We start from the raw sequence: 26,112 nt of genomic DNA on the forward strand, positions 1-26,112 counted from the left end.
ATCTAAAATAAACTACATATACATTCTAGATCTAGATCTAGACCATTAAATCTAGTTCTAGGTGTCAATATGATGAAAGTGCCAATAAATAATAAAACTATTACAATCACTCAAAGTAGCTCTTGCCTAATGGATAGAGACGTAGGTACTTCAAGGTGAGTAAAAAACAATTTTTTTTTTTTTTTTTTTTTTGCTTTAGATCTGTTGACTTTAAAAAAAAATGTATTTTTAATGTTTTTCTTGTTAAATCTTTAGGTGGATACATAAAACGAAGCAGTGTCTATTTACTATACACATTTATTAAACAAACAATTACTAAGACTTCTAAAAATAGCATGCATCGGTAATATTGTAAAGAAAAATGTAATCTCTAATTCAAAAAAAGTAATGTGGAAAAATGACATCAACAACAACATACACATCTAGATAGCAATAACAACAAATCAGAAAAACAATTGGATACATTTGCTCTTTCTTTATTTTTATTTTAGGGATACAGTCTTATAACAATTTATAAAGGGTTTTATGTGATTATTCATATCCAAGAAATTTATCAGAAACCGTTCACTAATGATACTATTGATATTGTTGACCTGGGATGATAGATCTAGTTGTGGGTCACGTGTGGTTTGTGCTTGATGTTTGAGTAGTCTTGGTATGAGAGTATTTCAGGTTTATGATGAACATGAGGGACTGTTACATTCAATACAGGGACAGGACTATCCACTGTAGATCTCTTACCGTAGTAACCCCTAGGGAGATATAAGTAAAAAAAAAAAAGATGTTATTTGTAAGGTTTTTAATACGTATTGGTCAAATAATTATAATACATATAGCTAGATATAAAAATAAAAATTAGTAATATTGAAATCAAACTCTTTCAGATAGCTGTTTGTGTAAAGCACTAAGTGTAAAGTTGTAAATTGGGAGAGGGTCTATTAAAGCTGCCCCTGCGTTTCACGGATCATTCTACATCGCTCTTTGTTATGGCTTTGCATAAACTAGCTTCTTGCAGTTCTTCAGATAGGCGTTGCTCTGGTCCGAGCCAGTACCGGATCTGATAAATATCTTCCCGGGTACGCTATTCTGCCTCAACGTGGCACCCGGGTGGAAACGAAAGCTAGAGGAATTGATTAGGCTAAATGAATAAAAGTAAAGTAAAAAAAAAAGTTTCCCTTTCAGACATTGTGGTCTATAGGGCAGATGATGTAAAGGTCATCTGTTTCTGTAGCCTACGGTTAACAAGGGTGTCATTTGGCCAGCACAATGACCAACCGCCTTTACTTTTCCCTAACTAATGTCAGGTACCCATTTGAGCTGGGTGGACTCAGAGGCGCCCGAAGATTCCAAAATTAAAAATCCCAGTCTTGACCTGGATTCGAACCCCGGTTCCCGGTTCGTAAGCCGAGCGCTTTACCGCTCAGCCACCGCTCCTCCAGGCTAAATGAATAGCTAAACAAAACTCTTGTGGAAGTGTCCAAGGGAAGGCGAGAGCTTTCCCATTGCGCGGTGCGGAGTTGAATGAGGGCTTCCAAGTCCCTGTCAATAATCAATGCACCGTTCGTCAAGGGACCGTTACACTAATGGCGAGTCCTACACGGTTAGCTGGGTACAACATAGGAAAATGGTGGGGGTTCCCGGTGTGCTCGGCCTTCGGCCATGCTATCTAGTCCCTGCGTCCGGAGTGTCAGATGCATCGGAAATAGCAATGTTATACATAGACATTGACTTGGACCTCTTCTAGTTAGAACGGTTTGTTCAAGCAGGCTTACACGCCTATAGTTCGAAGAGCCTTCGGATCAACTCTTTTGACAATCACACGATAAAAATTTTAACAATTTAGTCAAAGAAAGTAAAACGTGGCTTCAAGACAGTTAAGAATGGTGATTTACAGCAAAGCTTAGAGACATGAATAGTCAACAACATGATTTAGTGTTGACCGATCCGTTTCCTAAAATATACTGCTAGGTACCATGCCCGTACTTACGCATAGGAGAACTAGGCAGCCGCCCAGCCTCTATACGGGATTAAAAGAATTTATTTTTCGAGAAAAACTGGATCAGATCTCAAACCTAACAAAACTCTATGGCTCAATGTGTGTTAGTCTAACTCTATGGCTCAATGTGTGTTAGTCTAACTCTATGGCTCAATGTGTGTTAGTCTAACTCTATGGCTCAATGTGTGTTAGTCTAACTCTATGGCTCAATGTGTGTTAGTCTAACTCTATGGCTCAATGTATGTTAGTCTAACTCTATGGCTCAATGTCTGTTAGTCTAACTCTATGGCTCAATGTGTGTTAGTCTAACTCTATGGCTCAATGTGTGTTAGTCTAACTCTATGGCTCAATGTGTGTTAGTCTAACTCTATGGCTCAATGTCTGTTAGTCTAACTCTATGGCTCAATGTGTGTTAGTCTAACTCTATGGCTTAATGTCTGTTAGTCTAACTCTATGGCTCAATGTCTGTTAGTCTAACTCTATGGCTCAATGTCTGTTAGTCTAACTCTATGGCTCAATGTCTGTTAGTCTAAATCTTTGGCTCAATGTCTGTTAGTCTAATTCTGTGGCTCAATGTCTGTTAGTCTAATTCTGTGGCTCAATGTCTGTTAGTCTAACTCTGAGTCTCTACTATTATTAAAGGTTCGTTCACAAATGTTTAGACCTACTTGTCAGACTACATATGCTAGAAGACCATTGTTTCTTCCATTGGGGGAAATTTCGAAACGTTATTTCTAGTCTATTTATCATGAATCGGCCATGAAGCCTATTAGTGCTATCTGCGCTATCTGTAGGAATATGTTTCAAGCTAAATGAACGCTACGGAAATTGAATTAAGTTATTCCTTATTTAGATTTAGATACAGGAAAGTTTATAATTCATTGCGTATTTTTAGGAATTTCATTTTTATTTTTCCATCTCATTGGGGCAACCCAATTCCCTTTACCTAGAACCTCCAATTGCATAAGGTCGCTCTAAAGGGAAGCTGTCTTCTTTAGGACACTTAAAAGGCACACAATTCACAAAGTTCTTTGAGTCCAGGAAAACAATATGAGCAGATAGAACGTTAGGATGATTGCTATAAGTTAAGTCTTACTTGCAGTAAGCACAGCACATGGTTTTGTTCTGCACACAGATTTGACTTCTGGGATATTTGGCACAATCTGTAGCTCGATCGCCATATAGACAGTCTAAAGAGAATAAAGTCTTATTTAATTAAAACGTGTGCGGGTCTATCTAAACTAGATCTATTTATGAAAGGAAGATTGTGAAAGTGTCTTAGACCTAAATTATATGTATCTTTATGTCCAGATTGATGCAGTGGCGTAGCTAGGGTGGGGCGAATTTGAAAATCCCTCCGGGTCCCCACTTGAAGGGGGCCCGAAATGTGTATTTTTTTTCATTAAATATTATATATTATGCAAAATGCAGAAGCCCCCAAAGAGGTCAGCCCCCCCCCCCCACGGGCCTCTAAATGATGGAAAAATCCTAGCTACGCCCCTGGATTGATGTATAACCTACCATAGATCCCAGTGGAGTAGTTCTTGCAGGTGGCACAACATGACTGGTTGATTGGAGTGTAGTAACAGCTTACAGCACCGTACTGATCAATGTAAGACTGACATGAGCCATAGAATGGAACACTTGGCAGGTCCAGAGTCTTCTGATCTCCAAACACACAATTACCTACAGAACAAAGGTAAAAATACTGACTTCAAAATGTTTCCTTCCAAAGAAGGTTGTTTTGATCAAGGAAAGACCTTTTTAATAATATATTCCCTACTCAAAACAACTAAATGTAACATGGACATTTATATTATTAATGGTCATATTTTCAGTGCTGTTGATAAGGAGATGGAGGGATCGAGATCAAAATCCGACTCTAGCAAATTTATATTTGCTGAACTTTCTTAGTTGGCAGGAGGCACGGAGGCTGAGTGGAAAGGCGCTTCCAAACTGGGGGTCCCAGGCTCGTGAAGACTGATTATTTAATTACGGGATCCTTGGGCGCCTTTAAGTCCACCTGACATTAGTTGTGGTTGTGCTGACCACATGACACTCTCGTTAACCATGGCCACAGAAAAAATGGCCCTTTACATCATCTGCCCCATAGATCACAAGGTATGAAAGGGGAACTTTACTTTACTTAGGTAGCACTTAGGGAGCACAGAAACTATTTTCAGATACCCCCTCCACCACTGGTCCACAAGAGTGAAAGGACCATAGCACAATGACTATGTTATATGAGCCATAAAAGCCTCCAGATAAGAATCGTTAGCCCCCCCCCCCCCCCAACAAAAAAAAAAAAAAAAAAAAAAGTTTCTCATTGATATTCAATCCCCCCGATATTAATTGGAAACAATTAATATTGTAGGTAGGTCTCCAACTAAAAAGAACACCCAAAAACAGAGGCGTAAATAAAAATAAATAAATAAATAAAAAAAGACCAATTTACCCCCCCTCCCCCCCCCCCCCAAAAAAAAAAAAAAGAAACAAACATGGTTTCTATTTTTCCACTGCCATTTCTGAAATTAATAATAAAATAATAAGGTTTGTCTTCGAGTCTGAAGATTAATGAGGAAGGCAGTATTTCCCGTAGCTAATCAGGCCAGCTTTGACCTACATATTTTGCCATAAACAGTGCAGGCATAAGCATTGACCGCCGGTAGTTGATTTAGATTTTCAAAATTAAAAATAATAATAAAAAATATCTTAATACTATAAGCTTAAAAGTTTTTTTCGCTCTATTACAGGGTCAAATATCAAAAATGGAATCCCTACCATCAATGTATGGAGCATTGTCTTGATTACATCCACCAGCGTTGCATCTCTAGAAAAAAACAAAGTACATATACATATATAATTGTAAAACTAAATACATGTTACTCTATTACTATCCACTGTATACTATATTTAAAACATCTTGATTTTTTTTTATTTGTTTTGGATCTTGTATCCATCATATAACACATCGGGGAGGTGCGGTGGTTGAGCGGTAAAGCGCTTGGCTTCCGAATTGTGGTCCAGGGTTGAAAGTTTAAATCCTGGTGACGACTAGAATTTTTTTTTATAAGCACCTGACATTAGTTGGGGGAAAGTGAAGGCGGTCGGTCCTTGTGCTGGCCAAATGTCACCCTGGTTAACCGTGGGTCATAGTAACAGATGACCTTAACATCATCTGCCCTGTCGATCGCAAGATCTGAAAAGGTAACTTCACTTAACATAAAGACATCACTTCCCAAAATATTTTTGAGCAGGAATTGGGGCGTTGCTTTAGCTTGAGGAGACCCCTCGAGTTTAGGTTCAGGTTGTTTAATTCAGATACCCTAACCCTAACCCTCTCACCCACTTTTTTTCCCAAATGGACCAGGCAAGGCATAAAACCAAAGCGTATCGAGAAAGCTAAAAGCATGAAATTACGCTAAACAAAAGCAATCTGTAAAAATATGTCTTACCGCACAAATTTATTATTGATAGTCTAGATCTATTACACATTTAATTACATGACTGAATACATCTAATATATAATATATATATATATATATATATATATATATATATTATATATTATATATATATATATATATATAATATATATATATATATATATATATATATATATATATATATAATTTATATATATTATATATTATATATATATAATATATATATATATATATATATATATATATATATATATATATATATATATATATATATATATATATATATATATATATATATATATATATATATATATATATATATATATAATTTATATATATTATATACAACCACGTTTAATTTTATCTTTTTTTTTTTCAAAGCATTTTTTATATGTCTATATTGTTACGATTTTCTCTATCAGGCCTTCTGTAAACAATGCTAAACACAACACAGCACATCTAGCTCAAGAACTTGACAACAAGAGCTTCAATAGACAATGTGGCGGTTTTATTTACAAATACATCAACAGCCAATAAACACAATTGGCTACACTAACTTGCAATGCTTTCTAGTACTTAACAGAACTGCCTAACTAACACTACAAGTCTCTCTAGCTCGTACAGCTACATTCTCGAGGACTCAAAGGTACATCACAGTCCTTCTGTTTTTCTGTCCTGGACTCTTTTGTTACACACTACGCCACTTCGTGAAGGCTCTCATCACATGACCATTATACTGGTCATATTTTCGTGTACTAACTGTACTGTCCCTTGTCTATTGACAGCCGTTGACCCGTTGATCTGTTTGATTGGCCTGAGTCGTGTGTATCAGTAGTCCGCACACACATTAACCCTTTCAGTACGCCACTGGAGTTACAACAATATATTTTCTTGTTTCTTATTATGTTGCAACAAATGGCAAAGTATCGAAATCCAAACAAAAATCAAATCCAAATGTTCCTCTAAATTCTAAGAATGTGAGAAGTGTTCCGTCAAAGAATAAGTTTGGAAATCAATTGTCTAAGTCTTCTTACAAAACTTTGTAAGTCTCGACATTTTATGCTTGCTCTTAAAGCACTGTCTTCAATTTCGAAGATTGAAGGAGCTCTCATCCAAATCACAAGAAAGATGACGCTTACTATAAGCTATCCCGACAAGACCAACGTCTAATCTTTCGACTCAGGACCGAACACAACAGAATGCGACAACACATGTACCGGAAGCTCAAAATTGGAACCAGTGAAATCTGCCCATGTGGAGTATCACCAGAGAATGCAGAACACGTCCTCCAAAACTGCTCTCTCTACCAAGAGGCCCGTATAAGACATTGGCCCCAAATCACCCCAATAGCAAGGAAACTCTATGGAGAGCTCCCTGATTTGGAAACCACTGCGCAGTTCATCTCATGTATTGGTCTAGTCATCTGAACACTCCAACACAACAATGAGAACGAAGAAGAAAAAGAAGAAGAAGGTGGATGCAGTATTTCACGTGACCACTCAGACCCAATCGTGACCTGCATATTTTGGCTCATCCGATGCGGACAAGCCATTTATAGCCGCTGGTCTAGTTAAGTCTTCTTATGCGCCTGTCTGGGTGTTGTGCGATCATCCTGAAACTCTTTGTCTCTTTCAAAAGCAATCACCAGCTCCTATCCGTTATGCCAGTGAAGGAAAATGTCATGACTTGATCTAAATAGCGTTTCCACGGGGCAACTTTGCTGCGGCATCCGTGTGCTAGTTGTAAAGGTAATGATATTTTTCTTAAATTTTATAATAGACAAAAAAAAAAAAAGACATGGTTTCACTCTTACCCTTTGACTGTCGCAGACCAGACCATCAGAGGAGTAGACAGGCGTGCACTGAGAGGGGCTGGAAGGGACGTGACAGAATATCTGGCTGCAAACGGCGTTTCCTCGGGGAGGTTGATAGTTGTAGATTTCTGGGAGACTCTGGAAAACGCAACAATATAGAACTTATAAAACAAGCAACAACTTTTTTTTAAAGACAATACCTCCTTTGTGAAATTATTCACACTTAGTAAGAACGATTTCTTTGGTCTTGGTAATAAAAGAAGGATAGATAAAAACAAGGGAACAGTACCAGAAGAAGAAGAGGAGGCAGACAGAGAATGAGATGGGAAGACAACATAAAAGAATGGACGGGCCTGCCATTGAAAGAGATTCTATCCAAGCCAACAGACAGAGAGGAATAGAGAAAGGTGGTCGACAGTTCTTGTATTGATAAGTAAAGGTGAAGATGAACAGTTAAGTGATGCTCTTTCTCCCAGGAGACGTAATTACTTACCTTACACATGTATGACCTGGAGTCGTTCAGACTTCTCTGGCAGATGATATCGGGATTGAGCATGTCTCCGTTGTAGGTCGAGAAGTTGATGGAGGGCTTGGTGGACTGGGAGTCTGTCTTGACCAGGCAGTTTGGTCTGGAGAATACATTTAGTTGTGGCAATAACGAAATACTTAGTGAAACGCTCAAAGGAGATTTTGGTATTATTTTGAAAATGTGTTTGTTCTCTCTTTTTTTCTCATTCTCTACTTCTCTCTACTTCTCTCTTTCTCTCTCTCTCTCTCTCTATCTATCTCTATCTCTATATATAATATATAATAAATTTGTTTATCTCTATCTCTATTTTACTTCTTTTCTCATTCTCTAATCAGTGTTTCTCTTATCTTATCTTATCTTATATCTCAAACTGTGTTCCTCGGAACCCTGGTGCTCCGCGAGGATTGAACATGTGTGACACGAAATACTGGGATAATGAACTAGTAGGCCACCACATGAAGTAATCTCTCTATAAAAATAAGCAAAGTGTTCCGCTAAATGCTCAGAATGTGCGGAGTGTTTCATTAAGGAAACAATTTGAGAACCACTGCTTTGCATTCAGTCTCTCTCCATATACAAATATATATTTTTATCACTTTATCTCTTGTTGTATATCTCTGCATATAGATATTTAATTTTTCCATACGTGACTCTTTTTTTCTCTATGTTTTAAATTGTATTACCCCTCTCCATTTTTCTCACTCTCTCTCATAAATATATATATATATTTATTTATATATTTATATTTATTTATTTATTTATTTATATTATATATTTATATTATATTTTTTCATATATTTATATATACAATTTTTCCCCAATACAAACACAAATCTTAAAAGTTCTTTATAAAAGATGTATGTGGTAGGTTTATATCAATCTTGTGATAAATCCTTTCAAATTGAACTCATTGTAACAGAACTAAACCATACTCACTTCAATTGGGCCAGATAATCCTTAATATCAGACCCACTGCAAGGTGAGAAAGCCCATCTATTACTGTGGTTGGGTAAGTTCATGAATGCTGTAGCGTAACTGGATGTAATCCCGTCGGTGTTGGTCCCAAGTCTGAGATGGTAACATCATTTTTTTTTAAAGGGAAATAATCATATTTTTTTAAAAAAATTCAGGACATATACTTTTACTACCTGATTGCCTCCCTTAACAAAGTAGTCTACGTAGTAATATTATTTCTTACATATAGCATGGGCTAGTCACATAGGTTCATGTTTACACTTTAAGATCACGTTTAGCTAGTTAAAGCTAATAAGATTAATGAACTTTTGCATTCAGGCTGTCCTATTGTACTATATTGCATGAGGCTACTGTCCTTTAAAGAGAACTTGAAATGGTTTCAATTTAAGCAGATTATGTTGTTGTTTTTTTCAAATCTTATAATGGATGATTGAAAAGAATAGTTATAAGAGAATCAGGACATAGTAACAACAAAATTGATTACTTCTTTAAAATTATTATTATTATTATTATTGATGCAAAGTTAAAGATGTGCTTCTGTTTTAGCAAATTTTTTGTTGTTGTTTCTATTTTAGTTTGTTACTTACAGCAAAGCGAACGCGTGAGCTGTACCCACCACATCTCTGTAGGTCGGCTGAAACTCTACGACAGACACAGCGGCAGGCCCAGCACAGATGCCGCCAATAACACTATCAACTGAAGGTGAAGAAAAAAAAACTGTGAATAACGAATCAAAATATTTCTCCCCCCTCCTCCCACTTTTCCCTCTAGAATGAGGAAAAGTATAAACTTTAAAAAAAATTGATGTTGAGAATTAAATTTTATTTTTGAGTGATATGGTGAACTCTAAATTTGTTTTTTGAAATGAAATTTAATTTATATCTTACTGACTTGTGTTACAAACTTAGAAGGAAAAAAAAACTTACAGTGTTTGGAGTACCCTAAACTACCAAGCAAATCAAGCCTGAAAAAAAAAAAAAGAAAAAATATATAAATACTAAAAATAAAATACAATGGAAGTTTAGCTAAGGGAATGAACTCCTTATTTTCAATTTTATCTCACGGTAATGTTAAGTTGTTTTTTTTTTCGATTATCAGATTTGAAATATATTAATTAGCAAATATGCATTGACTAACTTGTTAATTTATGTTTTTTTTTAGGTACAATAAACAATCGTTTAAAATCTACACTTGTTCCAACAGTGGGTGCTGGAAAAATACTTTAATCTAAGGGGGGCAAATCACCACTTATTAAGCACACTCCCTGAATACTGAAGGATTAATTTTCTTTGTTGGTTTCAAACAAAACAGTACATTACCCACACTTAATTGACTAGGCCTAATTGTTTTTTTTTTCCTTTATTAATTCGTTGTATTGTCTTCGCCAAGATATGAAATTGAGAAGTTTCAACTTGATCCAAGAACGAGTGTAGGAGAAATAACGTGTTCAATCTTTGACCAGACAGACAGACAGACAGACAGAAAGAGTTGCTATAAGCTTTATAATAAATCATACAAAGTACACTTCTACGTGCATGCTTATTTCATTCAATAATTGTGTTTAAAAAATATGAAAAGTGAGACATGAAAGAAACAGTTACGTTACGAACTGAATTGTTAATTTCACTGTAAGCATCGAAGTAATAATGTATTTCTTTTTAAAACTGTTGATATTGTTACGCTTCACTCCTAATCAGGCCTTCTGTAAACACTGCTAAATACAACACAGCACATCTAACACATCAAGAACTTGACAACAAAAAGCTCCATATAATCTGGTACTTTAATAATGAGTGCGGAGGCGAGGTGGCTGAGCGGTAAAGCGCTTGGCTTCCTAACCGGGGGCCGGGGTTCGAATCCTAGTGAAGACTAGGTTTTTTAATTTCGGGATCTTCAGGCGCCTCTGAGTCCACTCAGCTCAACCTGACATTAGGGAAAAGTAAAGGCGGTTGGTCGTTGTGCTGGCCACATGACACTCTTGTTAACCGTAGGCCACAGAAACAGATGATCTTTACATCATCTGCCCTATAGACCACAAGATCTGACTTTTTTTTTAAATAATGAGTGAATAAGTAGATGACAGCCAATACTAGACTATTGGCAACACATCAACAACTAAAATGTTACATTGTACATCACCGTACAAAACTCTACTGTCTCTATCTCTTCCTGGACTCGTACATAACACTTGAGTATTCAACCAGGACCGGTCATGAACTGCAGCTTTCTTACACACTGTCTCTGGTTCACACAGGCTTCCGATCACATGACCATAACATTGGTCATATTTGCGTGTAATCGTAGTACTGTCCCTTGTCCTTCGCCTGAGTTCACGTGTGTCAGCTGAACCTACAGTTAACCCTTTCGCGCCGCCAATGGGGTCATAACAATATGTTTGCGAAGACACCACAACTACTATACTTATAAATTTAGTAAAAATTATATGTAAAATTAAATGTTGTTAGATATTCTGAATTATATAAAAGAAGCAATATTTGGAATACCTAGGGCTTACTATTGTATATATTAGTACATGTGTCTAGTCCAGACAAACGTTTACAACTATCATAAAAAGTCATAGAGTAGAATTATATTCCTACCTAGTATTACAATGATATCAAAACCTTAAGTCTTACTTTTACTTAGTTGCGGCCATATGCAAAAGGGGTATTACTAATACTAAGTAATACATTAAAAAAAATATATATCATTTTTCTGTTTGTATTCCAGGGCCCATATGACAACAAGTAAAGTACCCCTTTCAGACCTTGATCAACGAGGCAGATGATGTTAAGGTCATCTGTTTATTTGGCCAACTGTTAACGAGCAGGCTGCCATGTGGCCAGGACAACGACTAACCGCCTTTACTCTCTCCTAAAGTTAGGTGGTACCCATTAGAATTTCAAAATCCATGTCTTCAACGAGATTCGAACTCAGGACCCCAGGTTCAAAAGCCAAGCGTTTAACCAATCAGCCACCGCACCCCCAAGGGACCCAAATAATAAACATACAATTAATTAAGGCTCAGTGGCTGAGCGGTAAAGCGCTTGACTCCCGAACCGAAGGTCCCGGGTTCAAATCCCGGTAAAGACTGGTATTTTCATTTCGGGATCTTTGGGCGCCTCTGAGTCCACCCAGCTCTAAATGGGTACCTGACATTAGTTGGGGAAAAGTAAAGGCAGTTGGTCGTTGTACTGGCCACATGACACCCTCGTTAACCGTAGGCCACAGGAACAGATGACTTTTACATCATCTGCCCTATAGACCACAAGGTCTGAAAGGGGAACTTTTTTTTTTACTTTAATCAAATAATAATTGAAGTTAACTTTGCAAAAGTTTAATCAATGTGTTGTCAAGCAGCATGAGTTACTCTAAAGCAGGGGTCTCAAACACGTGGAACATGTGGCCCGCGAAGCAATTTTGAGTGGCCCGCGGGCACGTCCGCGAATTCGAAAAAAATAGATAAAATTTACAATGACCACATATAAGCCGTGAAATGATTTACATCTGCACAAATCAGTAAATGGGGTGTGTCTACTGCAAGCGAAGATTCTGTGAAGGCAAGCTTTGTTGTTAGAGAGATGATAGCAAAGGCATCACGACCATTCACTGAAGGCCAGTTTGTAAAAGAGTGTATGCTACAGGCGTGTGAAATTTTCTGCTCCGAGAAAAAGAAACTCTTCGAAGGCATAAGTTTGTCTGCGAACACAGTTGCAAGCTGGATCACCGAGCCAGCGACAAATGTTCAACAGCAACTGATTGCCGCTGCAAAAGACATTGTAGCATATTCCATTGCACTGGACGAGTCTACTGGTGTAACAGACACCGCATACTGTGCCGTATTCATTCGTGGGGTCGACGAAAACTTGAACATTGTTGAAGAGCTATTGGACTTACTAGCAATGAAAGGAACGACGACTGGACGCGACGTGTTTTCAAGAACAGGAAGCTTGTTGACAGGTGTGGGCTACCGTGGGAAAAACTTTTTCAGTGGCTACGGACGGTGCACTAGTATTGTGTTTAGAGAAGGTTGGTGTTGTTGGATTAATGGTAGAGAAACGGTATCAGCTCAGCTTGGAGGGACATTTTGCAGCCATACACTGCAGTCTGCACCAAGAAGCACTCTGTGGCAAAAGTTTACTAATGAAGAACGTGAAGGATGTTGTCGTGAAGACGGTGAATTTCATACGTGCACGGGGTCTCAACCACAGTCAGTTTGTGTAATTTCTAGCTGATTTAGAAACGGAATATAGAGAGTTGCTTTATCATACGGAAGTCAGATAATTAAGTCGTGGAAAAGTGCTGCAGAGATTTTTTGAACTGAGACGGGAAATAGCAGCTCAGCTCAGTGACCCAATGTTTTGTCGGATCTTGCTTTTCTTACTGACATCACGCAACATCTTAATGCACTCAATTCACAACTACAGGGTACAAAGCAGCTGATTACCGTGATGTTTGACCGCATCAAATCATTCAGATGCAAGCTGACTTTGTGGGCCACTCAGCTGGCATATGGAAACCTGGCTCATTTGTCATTTCTACAGAGCATTACCGTTGAACCACAGCGCATGAAAGACTACGTAGACATCCTCTCCAGACTACTGGAAGATTTTGAACACCCCTTTCAGCAATTCCCTGCTCTCGAACCACAGTTTTTCCTTGTTGCCACTCCGTTCGCAGTTGAAGTGAAAAATATTCCAGAGGAAGTCCAGATGGAACTACTGTACCTGCAGTGTGACACTGTTCTAAAGCAAAAATACGCTGATGTTGGTGTTCCAGATTTCTACCAGTTTCTTCCCAGCGAGAAGTTTACAAACTTATTCTGCGCAGCTGCTAGAATTCTAGCGATGTTTGGGAGTACGTACGTTTGCGAACAGTTTTTTTTTTCAGAATGAAGATTAACACAACAACATTACGATCAAGACTGACTGATGAGCATCTATGAGCAACCTTGCGGCTTGCCACTACACGCGACTTTAGGCCTAACGTCGATGGTCTGGTCTCTGCCAAACGCTCTCAGTTGAGTGGACAGAAACATGAGTGACGAGCCATCTGCAGTAGGCCTAGTAATTATAGTGTTTTTTTTTTTTTTTTTTTTTTGGGGAACTACAGTTTCTGCTTTTTTATTAGTGACAGAGACAACGTCAACTTATTTAAGTAAACTAAATTGCCTGTGCATGTAATAAACTACACTAAATGTAATTAATAATTATAAAAACTTTATTTTAGCATTTTACTGCAGTGACAGTAGTGTTCGTAAAAAAAAAAAATTCTCTTTTTGTGGTGTGGCCGCTGAATGGTTGTTACTTTCCACTGTGGCCCACATGCTGATATGAGTTTGAGACCCCAGCTCTAACGTTTCAGTCCAAAAGAAAAATGAAAATTGTTAAAATAAATAATATTTTCTTTTTAACTTTGAGAAAACTATGTTAATAGTAGAAAATGAAAAACATGAAACTTTGTTTTACTAGCTAGATCAATAGTATCTGAATTTGAATCCATGATTACCGCTTACCCAGTCCAGAGGACAGCAAAGTCAAACTGTAGTGTGTCGTAGAGTTTTCTCTCAATCAGCCAGTTCTTGAAGGTATCAATTGCAATGTAACTATCTACCACATTGCTGGTACCTAGGACCACACTGCTGACAACGTTTTCCGCCTGGGGAATGGAACTCGTTTGTAAGTCTTTCAATGTGGCTTTAAATCATTTACTATCCGCAGAGCAAACACATATACACATGCACACACATAAGCGCGTAGGCAATGTGATGCAAATAGTATCTCTCTCTCGCGCTCTCTCTCTCTTTCTCTCTATCTCTCTCTCATTTTGAATTGTACTTTCTCTTCTTGCAATGGAGTCTTGTTCATTCCTTCTCTTACACCAAAAGCCGAACCTAATTACAAAGCTTGTATCAACTCACTCTTGTCTGTCTGTCTGTCTGGTAAAAAGTGTGTACATGTTATTTCTCCCACACCCTTTCTCCGATCAATCTGAAACTTTGCACAATTAGTTCTGTGGCACAAGGTAAACGACTGTGTCATGTGGCCAATAACTTCTCCCCAACTAATGCCAGGTAACCAATAGAGCCGGTTGGACTCAGATGCGCCCTTAAAATCCCGAAATTAAAAATCCCAGTCTCAAACAGGATTCGAACCCGAATATCTATTGTGCTATCATTTTAATGAATAAAGAATGAAGTTGAAAAAGTAAGATGGCAAACTGTAGTGTAACGATACGACTTTGGAAATGCTGCACAGCTTACAACGTCCGTAACTTGACATTTGATATAGATCTTTTGAAAACTTCTCGGGAGTCTCAATAAGGCTAGCTTTGGAGTCCAAAGATAAATTAAGAATGCAGTATTCCCCTTGGCTATGCAGCGGGTGTCTCAGAGACTATCATAAGTTTAAAAAGGATACTCTCAAAGACTATTATAAAAGTACATTTTCATTTAGGCCAAACCTGACTAGACGTATTGTAACATACCAGAATGTCCAGTCTTCTCACTCTAATCTCAATATTGTAGCCGAATTTGGACACTGATGTCAAGATGTTATTGACCTAATCAAGAAAAGAAAACAAAATGATTGCAATCACATAATTAATTGGGGCGATACGAATAAAAAAGGTTTTGTTATAAAGAGAGGTTTAGGTGTTGAAAATAAAGGTTTAGGTATAGGTGTAAAACTCCTCTGTTCAATATATGATGAATTTTATTTTATATATATTTTACATCTTTCTCTAAATTTAAACCAAATAATCTTTTCAGTAGCAACTTGCACCTACTCAATAAACGCAGGAGTTTAATATTGTTAATACAATGGCATCATCGTATTTGAAATGTGACAATAATTTGAGCCAAATTGTTTTATGTAGATCTTTGCTATTTAGAACTATAATGTCAAGCCAAACTTGAATGGTCATTCGAATGATTAAGAGATCAAATTCTACCCGATTCCGTCCCTGCCGACCTAGAAAAGTAGGATGGGGTCAGGAAGTAATAAATAATCTCCTACGTTTTCAGAAAGACCATTTATAACTTATAAAGCGAGCAGGACTACATTAGACTCAAACTTAACAGTCAGATTTTGTACTGCACAGATGATAAAAAGCTCAAAGAAGCCTTATGGAATTTTGAACGAAAACCTGCTAAATAAACCTAAGGCAGAGGTTTTTGGAGAAACCTTCCTCGGCTACACATAGAATCAGAAAAAATAATCGATACATAACTTTCTCTTCTGTATATTTTCCACCTTATGTTAAGTAATGTAAATCTAAAAATCTGAAAAAAAAAAGTTAGGATTCAATTCTGTCTACTGTCTACCTGTGTCAGGGTGTACGTAACATCCTTCTGTATTTTGTCTACAGCTTGTTGGTATTTCACAGCGTAGGAGTCCGAGGTATTGATTTCTCTAATGTAACTGTTGACAAAAATAAATGTGGAGTGAACCCAGCTGGTAAAATATAAAAAGAGATGAGATAAGAATCAAGTCATTCTATTCTTTAAAAAAAAATAGCTTCAACTCTATGTTTACGTTCACAGCTTAATTGCTCATGCCCGCTGAAGCTTCTATATGTAATGTATTTATGTTGTCCACTTGTCATTAGGAGAGATATACAATTAAATAGAGCCATCGTTTGTCTAATACATGCCTAACGGCTGTCTGTGTCGGGGAGGGGCTAGCTAGGGCTTGTGACATTTGACCACTGGGGTGGTAATTTGCATACGGGCGAAATGACTCTAGATCAGAAGAATTTTTTTTTTGACATTCCAATGGTTTAGAGGTTAAGTTCGCTAAGTATGTTATCGCTAGGCGGTGGTGTCGAATCCAGAGTCACAGAGCCTTGGCCGGTGCATTCCCTTATTTTCGTTTAATTCACTACTTTCTCTCTTAAAAACTTGGTCCCTGGTGCTGCTATTCATTTATGTTTAATATATGTATGTATTCTTAAAAAAAAAAAAGGAATATGGAAGATTAATGAGGAATGCAATATATACATATATCTATGCTCTCCTTCAACAGAGAAAACTGCGCTGGCTCGGTCATGTCACTCGCATGCCAGATGAAAGAATCCATAAAGACATCCTGTACGCTGAGCTTGCAGAGGGAGTCAGACCCAAGGGCCGCCCAAGACTAACCTACAGAGATGTCTGCATCGACCAAAGTATGTGGGAGGAGATAGCCCAAGACCGGACAGCATGGAGACAGTTTGTACGTGCTGGTACGAACTTTGCTAAATGCAAAAGAAATGAAGCTGCATCGGTCAAGAGAAAGAAAAAGAAAGCTGCCCTGTCAGCTAGCCCTAGGACATAAATATAAATGAACGAAATGTGGCAAACTTTGCCGCTGCAGAATTGGCTTGATCAGCCACTCCAGATTCTGCCCCGTCTCAAGACGTAATCAAAGCCAGTGACTCATCCGGGCGCATCCATTGTCTTGCGAAACAGAAGGAGCCTTATATATATATATATATATATATATATATATATATATATATATATATATATATATTGCATATTGCATATATATTCTCTGAATAAGTGAGAATCTATAAATTTGTTTATTGCATTGCTATAAGACATCACTATTAACTCACTTTTGAACAGCGCTGCTGTCAATCACAAAATATCCTTCAGCCACATAGACTTGCGCTGTTGAAAAGTTTTACAATAGATTATTTTCAAATAGTTGTTGTGGGACACATAGACACTTACTTGGACCTTAATTGTTGTTTATTGTTAAGGCAGGCCAGGAGAGAAGACTTTGTGTACGTTTACCTGGCATATAGTTTCACAAGTCTTCTGCTCAACTCTTTCCGACATTTCAAATGTTCACTAACAATCACTATCCAATATGTATGTCTAATAAACTATTTGTTTCCTCACTAAGTGAAATTAAATATTAAATCTAGTTACACCAACAAAGAAAACCATTACCTTGACACTTGTAGAACAGGACCATCAAGGCCAAGGTTACAAAGCATACATTCAGCTTCATTCTTTGTTCTGAAAAACCAAATGGAAATATAAACACATTATTTCCTTAAAGCAGTGATAATCTCCCGGTGTGCGCGGCCTCCGACCGTCTCTATCCTTTGCATCAGAAGTTGCTTTAAAATGAAACTAGGCCATCATGTGATTTTCAAAGCGATTATTAGACACCTTTTACTTTCTTCAAGTTCTTAAACATTGCGCATTTTCGACACATGAAGGTTGATATTCTAATATTTACACATATATATATATATTCTCTACTACACAATTTCTAGCACTGGGAAAAAAAATCACAAGACAAGTCTTTCTCTTTTTTTTTTTTAAATATAATCATGATTGAAGTGCCCCACGCATTGTTTAGAATGAATAATAAATTGAAAGTAGAATTTACATTATTATTGTATTTTGTACTGAAGAGCTTGCTCTGTCAAGTTCTTATATTACAGTCACGCTCATTTTTTAAAGCTTTTTTGAAATACAGAAACTCTATTTATTCTAAAATGATTTTTTAAAATATAAACATAATCGTAATTCTTCTTTGTTTGGCTAGTTATAACTAGCTAGCAATTTTCCACCCAAAAGCCGTCTTAAAAATATTTGGCCACCTAGTGTCGTTGACCCATCAAGAGTTTGCAAGATAACAAGATAAGGATATTTTATATGTAAGGAATAAATGTACATTTGGCTTGATTACTAGACTTAGAACAGATACAGAGCCAACATCGGTTTTGAAAAGACTATCGCGTTCTTGAAAAGACTCGCATTAAAAAATTTCCGAAATTAAAACAATATCAATTCAAGAGTATAATAAATTAATGTTCAGGAAAATTTCGCACATTGTCTTCTAAGTCTAGATTTAAAGGTCTATCGGTGGAATAATTCAATAACAATAAAAAAATGGCGTAGTGAGCCATCGTGTTCCGATATTATGCTATAACTGAGTAAATTTTTAGTTGCTTCAATTTTAATGAGAGAATATCTAAGCTTTACTATTGTTTTTAAGTAAATCCAGTGTTTTTGTTTTTTTAAAATATTGCTGTATTTCTGTAGTTGATTGCCTAACTTTAAACTACTAAAAATTAATAATATACGTATTAGGATAGGTCATAAGACCAGTGACCACTACTGTACTGGTAAGTTAGTCCAGTGGTACTTTGTGGTCCCAAATTATATTATGTAGGCTATTAACTATATCCATTAGATACACAAAATTACTGAGACAGACAAGTAATAATACTGAGATTTTAGTTGCAACAAAAAATAGAGTTTATTTAGAAACAACAGTAAAGATCATAACATCTATATTATGATATAAAGGCTTACAAAAGAAAATGAAATAATGAAACAAATCAAAGTAATAAAACAGGTTAGGTCTACATAATTAAAGAACCACCATCACAGAGGTACAATAATGTCATGTCAAAAACCAAAACGATGGTTTACAATTGTGCGAGTGACTCTCAAGCAATGAAATGACGTTATCCATGAGACACACTACTGTCTCGTATCAAAACAAAAGATGTCTTTTACACACAAAAAACATACAGGAAAGGATAAGAGACTAAGTAGACATATACTATTTACATAAACCAACTTATTACTAACAAATAAATAAAGTCTACTTTGCTCATTATCGAAACACTCTCCCCATGACAGTGGCACACTCCTCTTGAGTAACAAAGTAATAACACAACAACACAAGTATTAGTTAAACATTTTAGAGATTTATTTCAAACTACACTGGTCAGTTCAAAGACTCAAGAGAGAGTGGCAATAGTAAACAGTTAACAGGGACTTAAATCAAGTATTAAAGGGGACTAACTCTTATTGAAAACAAAAGTAGCAACCCTTATTGTCCCTCTTGTCACAATACGTTATAATACAAGAAAAGTAATAATTTTAAAAAAAGTGCCGGTGCGTACTGTTTATTTTCAAAACTATTTTTCTTTCATTTTAATTTGTTAAATGGTGGTATCGTCTATTTAAAAATTTAGTTTACAATACCTCTATTCAAGTCACAACTTCTTGGAACCTGAAAGATGCAGGGTGGAACCTGGACACGGATCCCAAAACAGCTCTAACGACTTTCGTAGAAATTTAACAGTTGATGAACATCCCTGAGAAAAAAATTCCTAGCTCTTTGGCCACACGGTGAAAACTCTAGTTTGATTATTATAAGTTTTCAAAGGAAAGAAATAAATTGATGTCAATCTGGCTTTAAATTTGAGTAAAAACAAAACAAAACAAAAATAGACATGGCGTAGTAAGCCGTAGTGTACCGATAACTGAGTTGTTCATTAAGATTAAAGTCGCTTTCAGTTAGATCGATGATGTAAGTTTTCCTGATATTTTTAAGTAAATCTAATATAGATTACGTCTTCGTTCTATTTGGCATAATTGAAGTCATTGGTTAACATGCATGACTAGATGCATGACTAGATGCTAGATGCATGACTAGATGCATGACTAGATGCATGATTAGATTCATGACTAGGTGCATGATTAGATTCATGACTAGATGCATGACTAGATGCATGACTAGATGCATGATTAGATGCATGACTAGATGCACGACTAGATGCACGACTAGATGCATGACTAGATGCATGACTAGATTAACGACTAGATGCACGACTTGATGCATGACTAGATGCATGACTAGATGCATGACTAGATGCATGACTAGATGCACGACTAGATGCATGACTAGATGCATGACTAGATGCATGACTAGATGCATGACTAGATGCATGATTAGATGCATGACTAGATGCATGACTAGATGCATGATTAGATGCATGACTAGATGCATGACTAGATGCATGATTAGATGCATGATTAGATGCATGACTAGATGCATTACTAGATGCATGACTAGATGCATGACTAGATGCATGACTAGATACATGACTAGATGCATGACTAGATGCATGACTAGATGCATGACTAGATGCATTACTAGATACATGACTAGATGCATGACTAGATGCATGATTAGATGAATGACTAGATGCATGACTAGTTGCATGACTAGATGCATGACTAGATGCATGACTAGATGCATGACTAGATGCATGACTAGATGCATTACTAGATGCATGATTAGATGCATGACTAGATGCATGACTAGATGCATGACTAGATGCATGATTAGATGCATGACTAGATGCATTACTAGATGCATGACTAGATGCATGACTAGATGCATGACTAGATACATGACTAGATTCATGACTAGATGCATGACTAGATGCAATACTAGATACATGACTAGATGCATGACTAGATACATGACTAGATACATGATTAGATGCATGACTAGATGCATGACTAGATACATGATTAGATGCATGACTAGATGCATGACTAGATACATGATTAGATGCATGACTAGATGCATTACTAGATGCATGATTAGATGCATGACTAGATGCATGACTAGATGCATGACGTGATGCATGACTAGATGCATGACTAGATGCATGACTAGATGTATGACTAGATGTATGACTAGATGCATGACTAGATGCATGACTAGATGCATGGCTAGATGCATGACTAGATGCATGACTAGATGCATGGCTAGATGCATGACTAGATGCATTACTAGATGCATGACTAGATGCATGACTAGATGCATTACTAGATGCATGACTAGATGCATGACTAGATGCATGACTAGATGCATGGCTAGATGCATGACTAGATGCATGACTAGATGCATGGCTAGATGCATGACTAGATGCATGACTAGTTGCATTACTAGATGCATGGCTAGATGCATGACTAGATGCATTACTAGATGCATGACTAGATGCATGACTAGATACATGACTAGATGCATGACTAGATGCATTACTAGATACATGACTAGATGCATGACTAGATGCATGACTAGATACATGATTAGATGCATGATTAGATGCATGACTAGATGCATGACTAGATGCATGACTAGATGTATGACTAGATGTATGACTAGATGCATGACTAGATACATGATTAGATGCATGACTAGATGCATTACTAGATGCATGATTAGATGCATGACTAGATGCATTACTAGATGCATGACGTGATGCATGACTAGATGCATGACTAGATGCATGACTAGATGTATGACTAGATGTATGACTAGATGCATGACTAGATGCATGACTAGATGCATGGCTAGATGCATTACTAGATGCATGACTAGATGCATGGCTAGATGCATGGCTAGGTGCATGACTAGATGCATTACTAGATGCATGACTAGATGCATGACTAGATGCATGGCTAGATGCATGATTAGATGCATTACTAGATGCATGACTAGATGCATGGCTAGATGCATGACTAGATGCATGATTAGATGCATGACTAGATGCATGACTAGATGCATTACTAGATGCATGATTAGATGCATGACTAGATGCATGACTAGATGCATGACTAGATGCATGATTAGATGCATGACTAGATGCATTACTAGATGCATGACTAGATGCATGACTAGATGCATGACTAGATACATGACTAGATTCATGACTAGATGCATGACTAGATGCAATACTAGATACATGACTAGATGCATGACTAGATACATGACTAGATACATGATTAGATGCATGACTAGATGCATGACTAGATACATGATTAGATGCATGACTAGATGCATGACTAGATACATGATTAGATGCATGACTAGATGCATGACTAGATGCATGATTAGATGCATGACTAGATGCATGACTAGATGCATGACGTGATGCATGACTAGATGCATGACTAGATGCATGACTAGATGTATGACTAGATGTATGACTAGATGCATGACTAGATGCATGACTAGATGCATGACGTGATGCATGACTAGATGCATGACTAGATGCATGACTAGATGTATGACTAGATGTATGACTAGATGCATGACTAGATACATGACTAGATACATGATTAGATGCATGACTAGATGCATTACTAGATGCATGATTAGATGCATGACTAGATGCATTACTAGATGCATGACGTGATGCATGACTAGATGCATGACTAGATGCATTACTAGATACATGACTAGATGCATGACTAGATGCATGACTAGATACATGATTAGATGCATGACTAGATGCATTACTAGATGCATGATTAGATGCATGACTAGATGCATTACTAGATGCATGACTAGATGCATGGCTAGATGCATGACTAGATGCATTACTAGATGCATGGCTAGATGCATGACTAGATGCATTACTAGATGCATGACTAGATGCATGACTAGATGCATGGCTAGATGCATAACTAGATGCATGACTAGATGCATGGCTAGATGCATGACTAGATGCATGACTAGTTGCATTACTAGATGCATGGCTAGGTGCATGACTAGATGCATTACTAGATGCATGACTAGATGCATGACTAGATGCATGACTAGATGCATGACTAGATGCATGACTAGATGCATGACACTTTGGATGTAATCATTTTCTCTTTTATAAGCAGCGTCTGCAATTTATAATATAAGAAAGTGCCAATAAGTAATAACAAAAATTATACAAAGTTACTCTGGCTTAATTTGATAGCAATGGCGTACTCTAGGCTGAACGTTGTCAAATTATGAGATCGATACCCGGTTGGAAAGATTTTTTTTTTATTTCTATTTTTTTTTTTAGATTTTAATTGAAGTCGTATAATGTAGGTATGGTCTTTTTAAAATTGTAATTTTTTTTAATTTATCTTGTTTTCAGTATTAATTAAACATAAAATACTTTGTATTAAGCAATACTTTCACTAATTTTGCTTCCACGCTCGTTTTCTTTTTATAATTTCCTAATAAGGCTTATCTGACATCACTTATTGTTTTAAGTCAGTCAGTATCTTTTTTTTGACATTATTTGACATACATTTATTTAAGTAAAGTAAAAAAGTACAGTTCCCCCTTCAGACCTTGTGGTCTATAGGTCAGATGATGTAAAGGTCACCTGTTTCTGTGGCCTACGGTTTACGAGGGTTTCATGTGGCCAGCACAACGACCAATCGCCTTTACTTTTTCTTAACTAATGTCAGGTACCCATTAGAGCTGGGTGGACTCAGAAGCGCCCGAAGATCCCGAAATTAAAAATCCCAGTCACCAGGATTCGAACCCCGGTCCCCGGTTCGGAAGTCATGCGCTTTACCGCTCAGCCACCGCGCCTCCCAATACAATACATTTATTAGCGAAGTGTTTATATTAAAGTTATACCCTTCTGTTTAGTCACATGACTTACCGTTCTCAGCTCGTAAAATAAAAATGGTGTATTTAATTCAGGATCCTAGACCAATGTGTCAAGCCGTTACTTTCCGGTGCTGTATTTATACGGACTCATTTAAGACGTCAGTGAAATACAAGCCGTTGTGTACTTTCCCGTCTATAATTCTTTAGTACATTAGTGTTCTAGAAATACTTTCAACATGTCTGTGAAAAGGATCAACTCATTAAACAAACCCTATGTGACAACGCATATGTGGAACTGATTTTTTTGTTTTCTTCGACTCCCAGGCTTTAAATAATGTCAATATTGTTTTTTCATTTTTGGTCGTCTTAAGAAAAATCTCGATGCGATTAAGAAATGTGAAACTAGGTCACATTGTCACTCTGCGAAATGTTTGCTTTAATATTCTTTGCAACTAAGTGAGCCAACAATGTAGCCGATAAAACAGGGAATGGGTGGGGGGGGGGGGAGGGGAAGGCAATGTGGTTGTATCGAATAAGAGTTTGTTTGTTTTTATACATTGTACGTTTTTTATCTTGCGAATTAATAGTTTATGTATATCTTTGTGAAAAAATTACTAACTATGTTAGTCACATACTGAGTCGCGGTGTCTGAGCGAGGACCGGGGTTCGAATCCTGGTGAAAACTGGGATTTTTAATTTCGGGATTTTCGGGCGCTTCTGAATCCACTCAGCTCTAATGGGTACCTGACATTAGTTAGCGAAAAGTAAAGGCGGTTGTGCTGGCCACATGACACCCTCGTTAACCGTATGCCACAGAAACAGATTACCTTTACATCATCTGCCCTGCCTGAAAAGGGAACTTTCCTTTTTTTTTTAGTCACATACTGAAAACTATGTTTTCACTGCCATGTTTCTTTTTCAAAATGTAACTTCAAATATTTAATTTGGTTTATTTTCAAAATACTCCAATAGAAATTTCCGCAGTCGACCAAACTGTGTCTTTGTATATTGAGAATGGTTCAGTAGGAATTCCTGCACTCGATCAAACAGATAGAATTCCTGCACTTGACCACACTGTGTATTTGTATATTTAGAACGCTTCTGTGGTAATTTCTGCACTCGACCAAAAAAAAAGAGAATTACTGCACTTGACCAAACAGTGACTTTGTATATTGAGAACGCTTCAGTGGTAATTTCTGCACTCGACCAAAATGTTAGAATTCCTGCACTTGACCAAACAGTGTCTTTGTATATTTAGAATGATTCAGTGTAAATTCCTGCACTTGACCAAACAGTGTCTTTGTATATTTAGAATGATTCAGTGGAAATTTCTGCACTTGACCAAACTGTGTCTTTGTATATTGAGAACACTACAGTGTTAATTTCTGCACTCGACCAAAAAAAAAGAGAATTCCTGCACTTGACCAAACTGTGTCTTTGTATATTAAGAACACTTCAGTGTTAATTTCTGCACTCGATCAAAAAATGAGAATTCCTGCACTTGACCAAACAGTGACTTTGTATATTGAGAACACTTCAGTGGTAATTTCTGCACTCGACCAAAATGTTAGAATTCCTGCACTTGACCAAACAGTGTCTTTGTATATTTAGAATGAATCAGTGGAAATTCCTGCACTTGACCAAACAATGTCTTTGTATATTTAGAATGATTCAGTGGAAATTCCTGCACTTGACCAAACTGTGTCTTTGTATATTGAGAACACTACAGTGTTAATTTCTGCACTCGACCAAAAAAAAAAGAGAATTCCTGCACTTGACCAAACTGTGTCTTTGTATATTAAGAACACTTCAGTGTTAATTTCTGCACTCGATCAAAAAATGAGAATTCCTGCACTTGACCAAACAGTGACTTTGTATATTAAGAACACTTCAGTGTTAATTTCTGCACTCGATCAAAAAATGAGAATTCCTGCACTTGACCAAACAGTGACTTTGTATATTGAGAACACTTCAGTGGTAATTTCTGCACTCGACCAAAATGTTAGAATTCCTGCACTTGACCAAACAGTGTCTTTGTATATTTAGAATGAATCAGTGGAAATTCCTGCACTTGACCAAACAATGTCTTTGTATATTTAGAATGATTCAGTGGAAATTCCTGCACTTGACCAAACTGTGTCTTTGTATATTGAGAA

General features: G+C 37.0%; 1 protein-coding gene across 3 annotated transcripts; it reads right to left on the reverse strand.

Moving 5' to 3' along the window:
- Window positions 1-460: 460 nt before the first annotated feature.
- Window positions 461-24,212, reverse strand: LOC106078989 (uncharacterized). Of its 3 annotated transcripts, none has more exons than XM_056014107.1 (16): window positions 24,009-24,212; window positions 19,759-19,871; window positions 17,698-17,766; window positions 17,358-17,412; window positions 16,084-16,180; window positions 15,246-15,320; window positions 14,275-14,417; window positions 9,686-9,723; window positions 9,347-9,455; window positions 8,721-8,852; window positions 7,749-7,884; window positions 7,256-7,393; window positions 4,778-4,826; window positions 3,518-3,682; window positions 3,093-3,186; window positions 461-752 (listed from the first exon to the last, which is right to left on the reverse strand). In XM_056014107.1, exons 3-16 carry the CDS (start codon window positions 17,756-17,758, stop codon window positions 608-610), a joined length of 1,437 nt encoding a protein of 478 aa, XP_055870082.1. In that variant the 5' UTR covers window positions 17,759-17,766; window positions 19,759-19,871; window positions 24,009-24,212; the 3' UTR covers window positions 461-607. The 3 variants fall into 3 exon arrangements, with proteins under 3 accessions (XP_055870082.1, XP_055870083.1, XP_055870081.1); XM_056014108.1 differs by having other exon boundaries at window positions 19,759-19,914; XM_056014106.1 differs by lacking the exon at window positions 19,759-19,871 and having other exon boundaries at window positions 24,009-24,211.
- Between the last annotated feature and the right edge of the window lie 1,900 nt (window positions 24,213-26,112).

This window comes from Biomphalaria glabrata, chromosome 16 (assembly GCF_947242115.1).
Source record: "Biomphalaria glabrata chromosome 16, xgBioGlab47.1, whole genome shotgun sequence".
NCBI lineage: Eukaryota > Metazoa > Mollusca > Gastropoda > Planorbidae > Biomphalaria > Biomphalaria glabrata.

Coding starts and splice junctions, on each gene's coding strand:
- LOC106078989 (XM_056014107.1), bottom strand. CDS start 17,758: ATGAAGCTGAATGTATGCTTTGTAACCTTGGCCTTGATGGTCCTGTTC. Junction 3,683..4,777: donor CAATGCTCCATACATTGATG/GTAGGGATTCCA, acceptor TTTGTTCTGTAG/GTAATTGTGTGTTTGGAGAT. Junction 3,187..3,517: donor CTACTCCACTGGGATCTATG/GTAGGTTATACA, acceptor TATTCTCTTTAG/ACTGTCTATATGGCGATCGA.